The sequence below is a fragment of the Eretmochelys imbricata genome, chromosome 13 (genome assembly GCF_965152235.1).
Source record: "Eretmochelys imbricata isolate rEreImb1 chromosome 13, rEreImb1.hap1, whole genome shotgun sequence".
NCBI lineage: Eukaryota > Metazoa > Chordata > Testudines > Cheloniidae > Eretmochelys > Eretmochelys imbricata.
In genome coordinates, this window is record NC_135584.1 from 32242280 (window position 1) to 32261274 (window position 18995).

At 47.7% G+C, this 18995-nt stretch overlaps 1 protein-coding gene across 3 annotated transcripts in view; it reads right to left on the minus strand.

Annotated features, from left to right (window-relative positions):
- Nucleotides 1-18995, minus strand: part of CEP250 (centrosomal protein 250) — a 114433-nt gene that overhangs the window by 32099 nt on the left and 63339 nt on the right. For 2 of the 3 annotated variants that reach the window (XM_077832349.1, XM_077832346.1), the window contains exons 17-19: nucleotides 13204-13331; nucleotides 12838-13007; nucleotides 8728-8907 (exon numbers count right to left, since the gene is read on the minus strand). In XM_077832349.1, coding sequence (XP_077688475.1) covers nucleotides 8728-8907; nucleotides 12838-13007; nucleotides 13204-13331 — 478 coding nt within the window. The remainder of the gene's footprint in view (nucleotides 1-8727; nucleotides 8908-12837; nucleotides 13008-13203; nucleotides 13332-18995) is intronic. The other variant, XM_077832348.1, reaches the window with a different exon arrangement.

Genomic DNA, 18995 nt, shown 5'->3' on the forward strand with positions numbered 1-18995 from the left:
TACTGCATTGCTTCACAGCAGCACCAACCCATTGCCTTGTGGCAGCAGACGGTACAATAGGACTGGTAGCCATTATCCTCATGTCCGAGGTGCTCCTGGCCGTGTCGGTCAGGAGCGCCTGGGCAGACATGGGTGCAGGGACTACATTAGGAGTGACTCGACCAGGTCACTCTCTTTAGTCCTGCAGGCAGTCCTATTGTACCATCTTTTGCCGGGCAGGCAGGAAATATGGATGGCTAGCAGTCCTATTGTACCATCTTCTGCCGAGCAGCCAAGAGATGTGGATGGCTTGCAGTCCTTCTGCACCATCTGCTGCCAGCCAAAGATCCACTTCCTGGTTAAGCGATGGTCACATAAACACCACCCTATACCGGAAACCTACTGACCGCTATTCCTACCTACATGCCTCCAGCTTTCACCCTGACCACACCACACGATCCATTGTCTACAGCCAAGCTCTACGATACAACCGCATTTGCTCCAACCCCTCAGACAGAGACAAACGCCTACAAGATCTCTATCAAGCATTCTTAAAACTACAATACCCACCTGCAGAAGTGAAGAAACAGATTGACAGAGCCAAAAGAGTACCCAGAAGTCACCTACTATAGGTCAGGCCCAACAAAGAAAATAGCAGAACGCCACTAGCTATCACCTTCAGCCCCCAACTAAAACCTCTCCAACGCACCATCAAGGATCTACAACCTATCCTGAAGGATGACCCATCACTCTCACAGATCTTGGGAGACAGGCCAGTCCTTGCTTACAGACAGCCCCCCAACCTGAAGCAAATACTCACCAGCAACCACACACCACACAACAGAACCACTAACCCAGGAACCTATCCTTGCAACAAAGCCCAGTGCCAACTGTGTCCACATATCTATTCAGGGGACACCATCACAGGGCCTAATCACATCGGCCACACTATCAGAGGCTCGTCCACCTGCGCATCTACCAATGTGATATATGTCGTCATGTGCCAGCAATGCCCCTCTGCCATGTACATTGGTCAAACTGGACAGTCTCTACGTAAAAGAATAAATGGACACAAATCAGATGTCAAGAATTATAACATTCAAAAACCAGTCGGACAACACTTCAGTCTCTTTGGTCACTCGATTACAGACCTAAAAGTTGCAATTCTTCAACAAAAAAACTTCAAAAACAGACTCCAACGAGAGACTGCTGAATTGGAATTAATCTGCAAACTGGATACAATTAACTTAGGCTTGAATAAAGACTGGGAGTGGATGGGTCATTACACAAAGTAAAACTATTTCCCCATGTGTATTCCCCCCTCGCCCCCCAATGTTCCTCAGATGTTCTTGTCAACTGCTGGAAATGGCTCACCTTGATTATCACTACAAAAGGTTTTTCCCCCCTGCTCTCCTGCTGGTAATAGCTCACCTTAAGTGATCACTCTCATTACAGCGTGTATGGTAACACCCATTGTTCCATGTTCTCTGTGTACATAAAATCTCCCCACTGTATTTTCCACTGAATGCATCCGATGAAGTGAGCTGTAGCTCACGAAAGCTTATGCTCAAATAAATTTGTTAGTCTCTAAGGTGCCACAAGTACTTCTTTTCTTTTTAAAAGAAATGAGAAAGTCTACCTCCATGTGAGCAGAATCATTACAGACACCAGCATAAAAAAACCACACAAACCCACACCTACCAAAACAAGACACTCCACTGCACACAATTCTCTCTCAGAGAGAGGATGAGAGAACAAACAACAAGCGACAGATGTATAGTCACATTGCTTAATGCACTGCTGGAAGGTATTCAGATATCACAGAGATAAGTGTGGTACAAAACCCTATATAGAAGACAATAGCATCACAAAGACTGAAAACTCCAAGTAACACTGGGCTGATGCCAAAGCATAATCAGTATGGAGTGAATCATGTTAGCAGCTATACATACAGGTCTGAAATAATATATAAGGGCCATCATTTTCAAGCTTAGGGGCCTAAAATTAGCCGTCTCAATAAGTGGCCTGATTTTCAGAGATGCTGAGCACCTGTAGCTCCTATTTATGTCAATGGGCACTACGGGAGCTCAATGACCTTTGGTGCCTATACATGAATGTTAGGGGGCTTATTCCTTCACCCACTTACTTCCCTGGTCCTTCTCGCATGAACAGAGAGCAACAATACCCGAAGTCCAAAGGTGCAAACAATTCGATGTTTATTGGGGTGAACTTCCAGCAAGCATGATTCCAGTTTCCTTCCTTAGTGTCCTCCTTCCCAGCTCTGACACCACGGAGTCCTTGTTCCCATTCCTGCCCTTAGCCAAACTTGATTTCCTTACCCCCATTCCCATTTCCCCCTTTAGTAAAACATTATTCCAATTTCCTTACCCCCATTCCCTGTTCCCATCTCCCCCACCCACACACCCACCCCCTCACTTCCTGATTGACTGCAGACTATATAGTAAAACTTGAGTTCTGCTTAGCCAAACCTTAACCAATCATTTTCCTGAAATTTAACTAACCAATCCTAACATATTGTAACATGATTATGTAACCAATTATATCCCACCATCTTAATTAGTTTATACCCAGCAAAATTAATTATACAGCAGACAGGAACAATCACAGAACCAGACAGAGATTATACAGACAAACAATAGCAAAGTGGGAACTATAATGACAAAACAATACAGAAGTGAGGATTTCACATCCCAGCTGTTGATAAGTGAGTTCTTGCCAGACAGGATGCTATCAAACTAAGTTTCCTTTTACATCTTCTAGGCACTTCCCTTTCTCTGGAGGCGATGGGCATTATCAGGACAGGATTGTATTCCTAACAGCTGAATAGCACCTTCTTTCAATGTGACTAGTTTGCAATGTGAGGATGTGACCGTTCGCTTCCCAGCTTATGGCTGCCTCTGTTGCTTAGCCAAAGGCCTTAGCCTAAGAACAGGGCCTCAGACTGTCACAGTAAGAGAAGGACCTTACACCGGCAGACAGTGATTTTGATTCTTTCTTTTATACCTCTAGAACTAGCTAAGTGATAAGAATACACCTAAATTCTTAGAGTACAGGCCTTTACTGACAGGCCTGAATATCTATATCCTAACAATGAATTTCAAAAGCACCTACACACTCCTAAGTCATGTATCCCATTAATTTTGACTTAGGGGCTTTTGAAAATCCCACCCCAGGGTGGTCAACTTGAGGCATCTATGTCTGAAAATTTGGGAGCAAAGACTAATTAAATTATTCTGAAAGTTATTTCAAAATCCATGGACCTGTGCTATGTGTTATTTCCAATAAAAAAAGAGTGCTACCTGAGATGAACGGAAGGAGCTAAAGAGGGAGATGAAAGGAGGAGTATAAAATTACTGGTATGGGAGTGACTATGCTAAAATTGGTGTTAAACCTCTGAGCATGCCCAGTGTGTGGTAGATACTTTTCAGAAGACTATGCAGACTGATTGAATTGAAGACTCATGAGGCTAATAAAGTGTTTGGCCTTCTCTCCTGATCGACTTGACTCCTGGGAGCTTATTAAATATATGACAGTCTGAAGCTACACAACAGTCCTCCAGGATAGCTCCCTAAATTGGCCACTGTGCAATAGCCCAGTCTCCAAGCGACATATCACATACAAATAGGAAAACAGGAGTATATACTGGTCACTTTTCAGTTTCACAGATATTATTAAGGTCAGAAGGGACCATTATGATCATCTAGTCTGACCTCCTGCACAATGCAGGCCACAGAATCTCACCCACCCACTCCTGCGATAAACCTCACCTATGTCTGAGCTATTGAAGTCCTCAAATCGTGGTTTAAAGACTTCAAGGAGCAGAGAATCCTCCAGCAAGTGACCTGTGCCCCATGCTAGAGAGGAAGGCGAAAAAGCTCCAGGGCCTCTTCCAATCTGCCCTGGAGGAAAATTCCTTCCCGACCCCAAATATGGCGATCAGATGAACCCTGAGCATATGGGCAAGATTCACCAGCCAGATACCCAAAAAAGAATTCTCTGTAGTAACTCAGATCCCACCCCATCTAATATCCCATCACAGGCCATTGGGCCTATTTACCATTAATATTTAAAGATCAATTAATTGCCAAAATCATGTTATCCCATCATACCATCTCCTCCATAAACTTATTGAGTTTAATCTTGAGGCCAGATAGGTCTTTTGCCCCCACTGCTTCCCTTGGAAGGCTATTCCAGAACTTCACTCCTCTGATGGTTAGAAACCTTCGTCTAATTTCAAGTCTAAACTTCCTGATGGCCAGTTTATATCCATTTGTTCTTGTGTCCAAATTGGTACTGAGCTTAAATAATTCCTCTCCCTCTCCGGTATTTATCCCTCTGATATATTTATAGAGAGCAATCATATCTCCCCTCAACCTTCTTTTGGTTAGGCTAAACAAGCCAAGCTCCTTGAGTCTCCTTTCATAAGACAGGTTTTCCATTCCTCGGATCATCCTAGTAGCCCTTCTCTGTACCTGTTCCAGTTTGAATTCATCCTTCTTAAACATGGGAGACCAGAACTGCACACAGTATTCCAGGTGAGGTCTCACCAGTGCCTTGTATAACGGTACTAACACCTCCTTATCTCTACTGGAAACACCTCGCCTGATGCATCCCAAGACCGCATTAGCTTTTTTCATGGCCATATCACATTGGCGGCTCATAGTCATCCTATGATCAACCAATACTCCAAGGTCCTTCTCCTCCTCCGTTACTTCTAATTGATGCGTCCTCAGCTTATAACTAAAATTCTTATTAATCCCTAAATGCATGACCTTACACTTCTCACTATTAACTTTCATCCTATTACTATTACTCCAGTTTACAAGGTCATCCAGATCCTCCTGTATGATATCCCGGTCCTTCTCTAAATTGGCAATATCTCCCAGCTTTGTATCATCCACAAACTTTATTAGCACACTCCCACTTTTTGTGCTGAGGTCAGTAATAAAAAAATTAAATAAGATTGGTCCCAAAACCGATCCCTGAGGAACTCCACTGGTAATCTCCCTCCAGCCTGACAGTTCATCTTTCAGTATGACCTGCTGTAGTCTCCCTTTTAACCAATTCCTTATCCACCTTTCAATTTTCATATTGATCCCCACCTTTTCCAATTTAACTAATAATTCCCCATGTGGCACGGTATCAAATGCCTTACTGAAATCTAGGTAAATTAGATCCACTGTGTTTCCTTTGTCTAAAAAATCTGTTACTTTCTCAAAGAAGGAGATCAGGTTGGTTTGGCACGATCTACCTTTTGTAAAACCATGTTGTATTTTGTCCCATTTACCATTGACCTCAATGTCCTTAACTACTTTCTCCTTCAAAATTTTTTCCAAGACCTTGCATACTACAGATGTCAAACTAACAGGCCTGTAGTTACCTGGATCACTTTTTTTCCCTTTCGTAAAAATAGGAACTATGTTAGTAATTCTCCAGTCATACGGTACAACCCTTGAGTTTACAGATTCATTAAAAATTCTTGCTAATGGGCTTGCAATTTCATGTGCCAATTCCTTTAATATTCTTGGATGAAGATTATCTGGGCCCCCCAATTTAGCCCCATTAAGCTGTTCGAGTTTCGCTTCTACCTCAGATATGGTAATATCTACCTCCATATTCTCATTCCCATTTGTCATGCTACCATTATCCCTAAGATCCTCATTAGCCTTATTAAAGACTGAGGCAAAGTATTTGTTTAGATATTGGGCCATGCCTAAATTATCCTTAACCTCCACTCCATCCTCAGTGTTTAGCAGTCCCACTTCTTCTTTCTTTGTTTTCCTCTTAATTATATGGCTATAGAACCTTTTACTATTGGTTTTAATTCCCTTTGCAAGGTCCAACTCTACTTGACTTTTAGCCTCTCTCACTTTATCTCTACATGTTCTGACCTCAATAAGGTAGCTTTCCTTGCTGATCCCTCCCAACTTCCACTCCCTGTATACTTTCTGCTTTTTCTTAATCACTTCTCTGAGATGCTTGCTCATCCAGCTTGGTCTACAACTCCTGCCTATGAATTTTTCCCCCTTTCTTGGGATGCAGGCTTTCAATAGCTTCTGCAGCTTTGACTTAAAGTAATCCCAGGCCTCCTCTGCCTTTAGATCCATAAGTTCTTCAGTCCAATCCACTTCCCTAACTAATTTCCTTAATTTTTGAAAGTCAGCCCTTTTGAAATCAAAAACCCTTATTTAACCACAAAGCAAGCTCTCAGAACTTGCTCTTTACCCTCCACTGACAGCATTCCAGCTCCTGATTTACCTTCTGGCTCCATGCCTTAAAAGGGGGCAGATATTCCGACCCTCAAATCTGTTCCTGTTTTCTGACATCTTCCTCTATAAGGAGGATAAGGAAGAAATAGATACCTACCTTTCTGTAACTGTTCTTCAAAATGTGTCGCACATGGCTATGCCACTGTAGGCGACGCCTCATGCACAATTGTCAGAGATATTTTTCCCCCTCAGTGGTACCTGTGGCTTGAGTGCCCTCTGTCACTTTGCGCTGCTGTGTACTGGTATAAGAGCATGGAGCTGCCCCCAACTCCCCTCAGTTCCTTCATACTGGTTTGACTCTGATACAGAGTGGGAGGAGGTGGGTTGTGGAACTGACATGTGCAACACATCTTGAAGAACAACACTTACAGAAAGGTAGGTAACAGTTTCTTCTTCTTTGAGTGATTGCACATGTCAGTTCCACTGTAGGTGACACAAAACAACTATGGAGAGGGTTCAGAGTCTATCTGAACAGTGATTGTAAGACCACCCATCTGAAACTGGAATCATCTCTGGACTGACGGGAAATGGAGTAACAAGAAGGGAAGGTGTAGTCTGATGACAAAGTCACTGCTTTACAAATGTCAATAATGGGTACTTGAACCAGGAAAGTTGCAGAAGCTGCTTGTGTTCTGTCTAGCAGAATGCACCTTTACTCGAGATAGTGGGGTTGTGTTAGTCAGTTGATAACATAATGGATGGAGGAAGAGATCCAGGAGGAAATTCTCTGAGAGGAAACTGGACTGCCCTGAATTTTGTCAGCTACTGCCACAAAAAGTTGTGTAGAGGATCTGAACACTCTAGTATGCTCCAGATAGAAAGCTAGAGCCCTTCTCACATCCAATGCCTCTGGTGATGGGGTTTTGGAAAAATGTGGGCAAATAGATAGCTTGGTTAACGTGAAACCTAGAGACTACTTTTGTAAGAAACTTTGGGTGAGTCCAGAGATAAATTTTATCCTTATAAAAAACTGTATGGGGGGTGGGTTCTAGTCTCAGAGCTCTCAACTCACCAATCCTTCTGGCTGAGGTGATCGCTATTAGAAATGCCAACTTCATGGAGACGTAGAGGAGAGAGCAAATTGTGAAAGGGTCCCATCAGAATTTCCAGGACTAAATTGAGATCCCAAGGAGGGAAGGGGTCTCATACTTGAGGGTATAATCTGGCCAAGCCCTTCAGCTGTACTGAATCACTTTACCTGTAAGGGGTTAAGTAGCTCAAATCAAAGAAGGACCAATGAGGAAAGAAGATACTTTCAAATCTGGCGGTGGGGAGGGTGGCGGGGGGAGGTTTTGTTTGTGGCTCTCTTTGTTTGTTCCCTTTCCGGACGGAGAGAGAGACCTGGCAGGTACAACATCTCCTGAAAACATACCTGAAATGAATCATCTAAAATTACAAAAATTGTAAATCAGGCAAGGAAATGTGTTAGGTTATCTTTTCTTGTGGCTTGTGAATTTTCCCTATGCTAAAAAGGTAGTTTAATCCTGTTTTTGTAACTGTGAAGCTGCGTCCAGAGAGGAGTCCTCTGTGTTTTACATCTTTTTATTACCCTGTAAAGGTACCTTCCATCCTGATTTTGCAGGTGTCATTCTTTTACTTTTTTCTTTATAATAAAGTTCTTTTTTTAAGAACCTGATTGATTTTAGTGTCCTAATGATAAAAGGTTTTGTCTGTGCTCACATTGCTAACCAACTGGTTGGTATATTATTCTCAAGCCTCCTCAGGAAAGGGGGTAAAGGGGGATATTTTCATAGAATATCAGGGTTGGAAGGGACCTCAGGAGGTCATCTAGTCCAACCCCCTGCTCAAAGCAGGACCAATCCCCAACTTTTGCCCCAGATCCCTAAATGGCCCCCTCTAGGATTGAACTCACAACCCTGGGCTTAGCAAGCCAATGCTTAAACCACTGAGCTATCCCTCCCCCTGACCATTTTGGGGGGATAGGGACTCCACGTGACCCTTCCCTGAATTTTTGTATAAATCACTTGGTGGTGGCAGCAATACCGTCCAATGACAAGGAAAGGAATTTGTGCCTTGGGGAAATTTTAACCTACACTGGCAAAATATAAGCTTAGGGGGTTTTTCATGTGGGTCCCCACATCTGTACCCCAGAGTTCAGAGTGGGAGGGAACCCTGACAGCCTCCGTGACAAACATGGAGCCTTAAACATAAGCAGTTCAGGGAAGATTTCCCCCACTCTCTACTCTGCGCTGCACAATTGCCCAGCTGTGGAAATTTCATCTTCCTTTGCAGTATCAACTATGCATCAGACTTTCATGGGCAATTGCCTGATCTGGTTTAGTAAATCCTAATTTCCTATGCAAAAGAGAAGATATTTTATCACCTTCAAGAGGCCTCTTACTTCAGCCTAGACACCTGTATTATGGGAAACTTCACTAGTCAGGAGACAAAAGATGTCTGCTGTTTAAATGAACAAGTTTCCCTCCCAAACCTTTACCTCTTGCCTGGCATTTTCAGCCCTAGCTCGCTCCTCTTCTTTCTGAGATTGCATAGTAGCAGCCTCCTGCCTCAGCTCCAACAGCTTCTTCTCATAAGCACCTTCTGTCTCTGCTCTCTCTTGGGCTGAGAGCTCCGACACCTCTTTCAGCTCTGCGCGGTGCAATTCCTGCTCACTCTTCTAACAATCAGAAAAAGAGCCATTAGGTCCTTCAGACTTAGGCCACCTCCTCATATCACAGCTTGCTGATGTGGCACCAGCCAAAGGACCAGGTCAGATTTCCTCCACCAACATGAAGCATCAGCAGCATACACATTACTGGCAGTGCTGTGGGTAGGGATAGAAGCAGTTATTTTCCAAGGGGACTCCTAGTGACCTTGGAGGGGAAACAGCACGCCACCTCCCCTCCACCTGCTGAGCCTCCCTCCTGTGAGGATTCTCTCCCTCTGTTCCTGTAGGATTTTCCACATCACCATCCCCAGCATTTGCTTCTACCCTTATTTCCTATTATCCCAGAGCTTAATTCAACATTTTTATTAACGCACAATAAGTGTAAACTGCATACAGAATGAGGAGACACCCCCCCCATGACTCAGGCTGGGCCAGACAGTCTGGAGCTACTCCATGGCCTCCCTCAGCCAAAGTCCAGCAGGAAAGGAGCAGGCTTCCTGTAGCTCTTCTCAGGCTTCTCCTGACTTCTGCATTATTACACACACTGGGCAACCCGCTGCAATGTGCCAGAGCCTCAGGTGGCTGTTTCATATCAATCTGTGAGCCTGGGCAGAATTTCAACCCCTGGCTGTCAGGCCTTGCATGGGGTTCACCCACCCCTTCTGAACATAGTTGATTGCAGAGCCAGTCCCAGGGCCATCCTGAACTTGGGGTTGGATGTGGTGCCCCATGGAGGTCACATAATAGCAGCAGCTGGGAAGAGCCTGAGAAAGGAGCCTTTGCACACCTGCAGCAGCCACTTTCAACCACTGCTGCCTGGCCCCAAGCAAGGAGTTGAGGAGGAAGGGTACTCATGCCTATCACCAGCCAGCCACTGCCACTGGCTATGTGCTCCCTATGCTGCCTCGACCAGAGGAGTGACTTAATCAGGCATCCACAACTAGCCATTGTATGCAGCATGTTACTAGTAGCAAACCATAAAGCAACAGTAGCCACAAACAGCATGCATGAAATCCCTCTTCACATATACCAATTGCTGACTAATTTCAGGTAACTGAGCCACTGGGAACAGGCACCATCTGTTTGTGGGTGCAGGGGCTGTGTAAAGAGTTTTATGTGTTCAGTTCATCCTGCCCTACTGTGCCTGGGTGTCTACACTGAGCAATTTCTCCTTCCAATGCCCAATCCTGATCCCACACAGCATTGCTCCTCAAGCACTGGATAAATAAACTGCAATACAAAAAATAAACAAACTGTATTTGATCACATGACAAGTCACATTAGGACAGGGTTAAGGTGAGACAATAAACTCTCTCCAAGGTACTGAGGTACAGCTTTACTTACATCTCCCCTGTGTGTAACTGGGTTGGTTATTTCTAGGGCCCAGCCAAATTTACAGCTATGAAAAACGCGTCACGGACCACGAAATCTGATCTCCGCTGTGAAATCTGGTCTTTTCTATACTACAACCCTATGCCATACAGATTTCACAGGGGAGACCGGCTGTGTTTCTCAAACTCGGGGTCCCGATCCAAAAGGAGGTTGCAGGATGGGGGGATTACAAGGTTATTGTAGCGCGATCGTGGTATTGCCACCCTTACTTCTGCGCTGCTTTCAGAGCTGGGTGTCTGGGTAGCAGTGGCTGCTGGCCAGGCTCCCAGCTCTGAAGGCAGCACTGTCAGCAGCAGCACAGAAGTAAGGGTGGTAATGGGTGGTCGGAGAGTGACGGCTGCTGGCTGAGGGCCCAGCTCTGAAGGCAGTGGCACAGAAGTAAGGGTGGTAATGGGTGGTTGGAGAGTGACAGCTGCTGGCTGAGGGCCCAGCTCTGAAGGCAGCGGCACAGAAGTAAGGGTGGTAATGGGTGGTCGGAGAGTGACGGCTGCTGGCTGAGGGCCCAGCTCTGAAGGCAGCGGCACGGAAGTAAGGGTGGTAATGGGTGGTCGGAGAGTGACGGCTGCTGGCAGAGGGCCCAGCTCTGAAGGCAGCAGCACAGAAGTAAGGGTGACAATACCAAACCATCCTTACTTCTATGCTGCTGCTGGCGGTGGCGCTGCCTTCAGAGTAGGGCTCCCGGCCAGCAGATGCCGCTCTCCGGCCACCCAGCTTTGAAGGCAATACTGCCGCCAGCAGAGGTGCAGAAGCAAGGGTGGCAATACCACGACTCCCCTATAATAACCTTGCAATGCCCCCACTACCCCCTTTTGGGTCAGGACCCCTACAGTTAGAACACCGTGAAATTTCAGATTTAAATATCTGAAATCATAAAATTTATGATTTTTAAAATCCCATGACCACGAAATTGACCAAAATGGACTGTGAATTTGGTAGGGACCTAGTTATTTCCTTTCTCTGAGCACGTCCGTACTGCAGAGTTAACTCGGGAGATCAGGACCTGCGTTGGCCTAATTCAGGTGTGAGCAGTCACGCTGCAGAGCCACATGAGAGTTGCTGTGTCCACAGTGGTGCTGCACTCACCCATGTGAGAGGCTAAGATTTCTGGCAGCACATCCTATGGTTCTCTGAGCTGAACCTCGCTGAACCGCTATAATTCTTTCCCAGTGAATTGTGGGAGAACCTGACAATCCCGGGCACACTGGGAGAATTGTGGGAAGACTCTAGAGGACTATCTGCACTTGAGAAGTTTAGCCTGTGTCTTCACTGTGAAGTGGATATGTTACCAACCTGAGTCAAAGTGACACCCGGGCTTAAGCCTACAACCCAGGATGGGTCAGCCAGACCAGGCGGTAAGCACTATCAAGCTTGGGTGAGAAGTCTGAGTTTTCAGCTAGGAGGTGGGTTAGGGACAACATGTGAGTAAGAGCCTGGGTTAACTCAGCAGTTCAGCACTTTGTCGGAACTTCATGCTTTTGTTTCCTGTTGCCCTCAGTCTAATCTCTTCAGGACTCATTGAAGCTCAGCTTTGACACCATTATGTTTCTTCCCCCTCCACTGTGGTATTGTCAGCAAATTGTTCACAATTATATTCCCCTTGAACACCCAACAAAGAATGAGACTTGATAACAAACTTCACCTCCAGGGCAATCGCCCAAACAAGCAAAGGCATGAGAGGGAGCTCTACTTGAAGAGCAACACATACTGAGAGACTGTCTTGTTTCACTTGATGCAAGCAGCCCAGGATCCACATGGACCGGCACAGGTCTGCAAACCAAACTTTAGGAACACCATCATCATACACAGCTGTACACGCAGCCATGCAGTGCACTATTGGTGAATTGACAAACCCATATTAAACAGCAACTTTAGTTTACAGCTGGTAAATTATTCATAACATTTATTCCACAAACATCACCCTCTTCTGCTTGAGGAGCATCTGCAAACAGGTTAAAGTTTTCCCAGATTTGTTCATTATTTCATGAATGTTGTGTGCATACACATCATAGTCTATGGATTGCTTAAAAATGGCCCACTGCAAATATCTGCTGTAGAGGATATACTTCTATTTTTCCTTTATAGAATGGATTATGTAACAAAGGATTTTCAAAACTGTCTGAGGGATCTGGATGCCCAATTCCTATTAGAAATTAACAGGCATTGACACTCTTATTCTTACTGTACTTAGTAGCCTTCTATTTTTTGTCACCACCACAGTCATGATCACAAAGTAATTGTATGAACATAGCCATGTATTGGCAGAAAGTCTGTACATGAAGCACATGCACTTCGAAGGGACAAAACAAAGGTTTAGAGCGTTGGAGTGTCCTAGCTGTCTTGCAGTGAAGTGGAATCCAGCATACAAGGTTTTGTTAGTAAATCATACAAGGCTGCAGTAGCAAACATTGTACATGGATGGTCAGTACAGTGTCTGAGGAGAGCAATAAACATTCATGAAAACATTAAAAGGGGTCCAGGGGCAGGCCTGGTCTTAACCATTAAAACCTACTGGCTTTGCCCTTTGATGATGGCCATCCTACCACCTACCAGCTCTTGCAGGAGCTTGTTCATTTCCTCCTCGTACGCAGCTTGCCGAAGGCTAAGAGTATCTTGATATTGCTGCTCTGTCTGTGAGAGCTGCTGTGCCATATCCTCCCGCTCCTGCTCCATTGTGGACCTCTCTGTTTCCAGCTCACAACGAAGGCACTTCACTTCTCCTGCAGAAGAGGAGACATGGCAAGAGTCTGAACCCCTCTCACTTCCTTGAGCTATTAAGGGCTCAGCTGCACCATGCCAGAGCCTTCTCTGTCCCAGACAGGGAGAGGGCCATGTCCATCTCTCACTCCCCAGTGGCCCCTTTGCCCCATCCACGGAAGGGACATCTCTGGTGGGCTGTGCTTCTCAGCCTCTTACCTTGTATCACCTCTTTGGCCTGGGTGACTGTTTGAACGTTGATTTCCAGCTGACCCCTTGCGACCTCCAGCTGAGACACCTGCTGCTGAGCATCGAACAGGCTGGATTCTAAGATTTCCTTTGCTGATCTACAGGATATAAATACAGAGCAATAATGAGTCTCTTGTACTTGCAGTGTAACTGTAGTCATGTCAGTCCCCAGATATTAGAGAGACACGGTGGATGAGATAATATCTTTTATTGGACCAACTTCCGTTGGTGAGAGAGACAAGCTTTTGAACTTACACTGACCTATTCTTCAGAGCTTGGATTCTGTACACAGAGTGTCACAGCTATATATATGGTGGGACACATTGTTTATCATAAGTAGTTAACATATATTTCAAGGGACCATTCTAGGTAAAGTAAAGTTAACGGGCCACCTCCATGCAGTCCATTTCCATGCTGATGACACCACTCCCAGAACTCAGTCACCTCTAGGTACAGTGGAGATGATCAAGTGCCCCTCTGCTTGTTTATATACTCATTGCCGAAGCGTTGTCCATCAGGACCTACACTGTGGCATTTTGGAGGACCGGTGGGAATGCTATCCAAGCCAGTCTGATGGCTCTTGCTTCAAAAAAGTTTGTGTGGTGCTTGAGATCATCCTGCGACCACAAGCCTAGCATTTGCAGGTAGTGTAAGTGGGCTCCCCACCTTGTCCCTGACAAATCTGTCACCAGTGTCATCATCATGGAGGGGATAGACCCCCTTTTTCAGCAAATCTAGCCACCTCTGAAGTTCATGCAGGATATATGGTGGGACCGAGACTTATTCCGTCATTAGGTGTTTGGACAGAGAGCAGACTGTCGTCAGCCAGCAATTTAGATGCTGCAGGCAATGTCTGGCAAGGGACGTCACACATACAGACCTATGACCAAGGAAGCCCAAACATGTACACTCTGTGGTCAGACACTATCAACTGCAGGGACTGGAACCTGTCCTCTGGCAGGAAAGCTTTCACTGAACCTGAGTCAAGCAGAACTCCCATGAAGTCTATCAATTGGCTGAACATAAAAGGCTGAAATGGCAGCCAGGTGAACCCTTATTGATGACATGGACAGGCCCTGCTGTTTGAGATGGAGGAGGTAGTCCAATATAAGTGGTATAGTGGTGAGCGTCGGGGAAGAATGATGCTGTGCCATCCAGATTGAAAATCTCTTCCACTTGGCAAGGTAGGTAGCCCTAGTGGAGGGTTTTCTACTGTCAAGGAGGACTTGTCTGAGCAGGTAAGCTCCATTGGGTTCAGCCATGGAGCTTCCACGCTGTGAGGTGCAACAACTTGAGGTTTGGGTGCTGGAGGCGACCGTGATCCTGAGTTACTAAGTCCAGGAAGAGCGGCAAGGTGACTGGGACTTCCACAGACAACTTGAGGAGGGATGTGTACCAGTGTTGGCGGGGCCAGGCTGGAGCTATCAATATCACCGAAGCTTCTTCCCTCCGTATCTTGAGGAGCACCTTGTGAATGAGAGGGATAGGCAGGAATGCGTATAGGAGATGATCGCCCCATTGTAATAGGAAAGCATCCGCTATGGAGCCCGGACTGTGATTCCAGAAGGAGCAGAACTGCTGACACTGTTGAGTCACGTGGCAAAGAGGTCTACCTGGGGGAAGCCCCACCATTGGAAGATGGAGTTCACAACATCCAGGCGTAGGGATCACTTGCGGCCTTGGAACGACCTCCTGAGGTAGTCTGCCAACAAGCTTGCAGGTGTATCGAATGCTCTACTCACAAGTCCCACAGCATGAGGGCTTCCTGGCACAGGGGAGAGGAGCATGCACCCCCGTTTGTTGATACAAAACATCGCTGTGGCATTGTCTGTCATAACTGAAACACATCTCCCTGTTAGGTGGGCTCAGAAAGTCTGGCATGGTATGTGCACTGCTCTCAGCTCTCTGACATTGATGTGGGGAGCCATCTCTGCCTGTGACCAGAGGCCTTGAGTCCTGAGGTCTCCCAGATGTGCACCCCAGCCCAAGTCTGATGCGTCCATCACCAACGAGAGAGTTGACTGAGGGCTGGCGAAGGGGACCCCCGCACACACCACCTGTGTGTCGAGACACCACAGAAGGAAGTCGAGGATACGGGGAGGCAGAGTCATGACCCTACTGAAACTGCCCTGAACCAGCTGATACACCAAGGCAAGCCAGGATTGGAGCAGCTGAAGTCTGAGCCTGGCATGTTGCACCACATAGGTACACGCAGCCATGTGTCCCAGGAGTCTTAGGCAATTTCGTGCTGTGGTGGTGGGGAACTGCCTGGGACTCCGAATGATGTCGCTCTTGGCCCGGAACCTCGATTCTGGAAGATATGCCCTGGCCTGGGTTGAGTCCAGAACCACCCCTATAAACTCTATCTGCTGAACAGGGGACAGAGTGGACTTCCCCACGTTCAGGAGAAGGCCCAGTGAGTCAAATGTTGCCATGATGAATTCGACTTGCCCCTATACTAGAGCCCTAGAGCGGCCTTTGATCAGCCAGTCGTGTAGGTACAGGACTACCTGTACCTGGCGCCTGCGCAGGAATGCAGCCACAACTGCCGTGCACTTGGTGAATATTCGGGGCGCTGCTGACAGACCAAACGGGAGGACTGTGAACTGGTAGTAGCTGTTGCTCACCACAAACCTAGGTATTTTCTGTGGGACGGAGTTATTGCTATGTGAAAGTACACGTCCTTCAAGTCGAGGGCGGCATACCAGTCCCCTGGATCCAAGGAAGAGATGATGAAGGCCAACAAGACTATGCATAACTTGAGTTTCTTCATTAATTTGTTGAGTTTGCGCAGGTCTAGAATAGGTCTTAGCCCCCCTCTTTGGCTTTTAGTATTAGGAAATACCGGGTATAAAAGCCTCTGCCCCTGTAGCCCTGAGGAACCTCTTCCACTGCTCCTAGTGAGAGGAGCAACTGCACCTCCTGGATAAGGAGTTGCTCATGAGAGAAGTCCCTGAAGAGGGACAGGGAGGTGGGGTGGGAGGGCCGAGAACTGGAATGAATATCCCCTTTCTACCATGCAGAGCACCCAACGGTCCAATGTAATGCGGGCCCACGCAGGGTAGAAAGGGGATAGATGGGACGAAAAGGTAAGGCGGGGAGGATCCAGTCTTTGAGCTGGTGCATCACCCCTTAGCGCACCTTCAAAAGTCCTGCCTGAGGAAGGTTTAGACTGGCCAGAGGAAGGATGAGGTCTCTTTCTCCAGTTCCTGTTCCTCCTATGCGACCCTTCCTCTCTGCCCTCAGGCTGATAATTCCTCGGGAGTCGTGGAGGCCTGAAGTGTCTCCTCTGAGTCTCAGGTCTGTGAAGGCCCAAGGACTTCAGGGGGACCGAGAGTCCTTGAGGCTGTGCAAACGCGAGTCAGTCTTCTCTGAAAACAGTGACTGACCCTCAAAGGGGAGATCCTGAATTGTCTGCAGCACCTGAATGGTAGGCCCGAGACCTGCAGCCAGCAACTCCTTCTCATGGCCACCCCAATAGCCATCGTGCAGGAGGTCGCGTCCGCTGCATCCCAGGCCACCTGCAGGGAAGCACGGGAGATCAATTTGCCCTCCTCTACTAGTGCGGAGAAGTCCAGTGAACTTTTGCATAGTCCCGCAGGTCTTATAATTGCATCTGCTAACCACCGCCTGATGGTTAGTGATACAGAGCTCCGACCCCCCCAGTCAAGTATATTTTTCTCCCAAAAAGGTCCAACTTTTTGGCCTCATGGTTCTTGGGAGAGGGCCTCTGATAGCCTTATCGTTCACACTGGTTAGCAGCATCCACTACCAGGGAGTCTGGCTGGGGGTGGGTGTACAAATGTTCATACCCATGCGAGGGAACAAAGTACCTCCACTCATATCTCTTGGCGGTAGGCGGCAGTGAAGACAGGGTCTGCCACAGTGTCTTGGTGGCATTGTCAATCATTTTGATCAGTGGCAGCGCGATACAGGATGGTTCGGGAAGGGAGAGAATATCGGCCATTGGGCTGGCTTCCTCCACCACTTCCACCCATCTCAGCAGCCGCTGAAGGACCCTGGTGTCTTCTAAGGCTGGAGCAGTCGAGGTACCTGCCACCGCCTCATCTGAAGGCAGCCGGTACTGGGGTCTGATCACTGCCCTTGGCCACCCTGGAGTCCCTTGGGGCAAGGAACGATGGCACTGTGGTCAGTGCCACAGTCGGTGCCATGGCCAATGGCACCACGGATGCCGGGATCGGCGCCAGGGTCAGTGCCGAGCTGGGTGCCGCAGCCGCCCCTGGAATGGGGGCAGACGCCGGAATGGGGACTGACGCCAGGATCGGAGTCATGGTCGACGCCAGGATCGGAGCCAGGAAAGGTGCTGAGGACAGTGCGGCACCCTGGCTTTGATGATAAGCCCAGGGAGTCCAGAAGGGCCACTGGGAGGCCTGCCACTGGCCCTGCCAGGGCGCTGAGTAGGGATGATGATCGCGGCAGGAGCAGGATCTTCTGCTCCTGTTAGAGCACAAGGACTCTGCCTCCGAGATCTCTGATTGTGATGACCAGGGAGGAGCAGAGCCTCTTGGTGCTGGGGATCAGTGCCAACTTGGGGACCGGAGCGGCTCCCCCGCAGAAACTCCTGGTGCCGGTGGTTGATGTAACAGGGATGGCCTCATGGCAGACATCATCGCTGGCTTGCCCACAGAATGTACCGGGCCTGGGATTGGTGCCAGTGACCTGTCCCTCCTAGGCGGGGAGGGTGGCACAGTGAGTGCCAATAGGTCTGCTGCTACCTCGAACACCTCCGGCATGGAGGGGAGTTGTATGTCCTTGCAGCGGCGGCCCAGTGGTGCGGGTCCGGACTTGATTGTACCCCTCCTGGAGCAGTAGTCGATGGAATCCTGGCCAACCGAACTCCCGATGCGGGTTTTCTCGTTATCTGGTCCTTAGACCTAGCTGGGGAGCGCCCTCTGTCGGCCTTCTTCTTCTTACGGGACACCGGGGAGTGAGAGCGGTGCCTCACCAATGGCTGCCTGTGGGTGGAGCTATGGCAGTACTGAGGGTCTCTAACTGAATCCTTCCTCGGCACTGGTTTGTGCACTGCGCACCAAGGATGCGGGGCTCGAGGCCGGGTCAGACATGGCGTGCTCAGACTGGGGACAAAGAGCCACCTCCATAATTAGGACTTGGAGGTGCTGCTCTCTGTCCTTAAGGGTCCTGGGGTGAAAACCCTTAAAGATTTTACAGAGGTCTCTGAGATGACCCTCGCCCAGACACTTAAGGCACGACGAGTGCGGGTCACTCCTTGGCATAAACCTGCCATAGTCTAGGCATGGTTTAAAGCCTGGGGACCGACATACCCCAGTGCTGAGGAAAACATCAGGGGGAAAACCCCCCAAAGGAAACCTATAAGAAAAACTACACTAACTACAACTACTATGCTAACTATGTTCACGAGGACAGAGATACTGAGAAGCACATGCTTGCCGAGGCAAGAGCAGTAGGGAGTTCCAGCTAGCCATCACAGGCGGCAAGTAGGAACTGAGTGGGTGTCGGGTTGGCAGGGCCCTATACTGGGCACCATGAAGGCGCCCAGGCTGACCCTACGGTTACTGCTAAGGGAAAAATTTTCTGGCTGTCGTGCACGCAGTGTGCACACACCTGATTGGAATTGACATAAACAAGTACTCAAAGAACATGTTTTACAGATAAATACTACAACTGCAATGTGTTAGGTATAGTGAGTTTGTCAGGCCTGATAGGAGTTGCTGACAGTGTAGTGAACCACTTGTGGGCCTTTATGGATGTCATACGTGGGT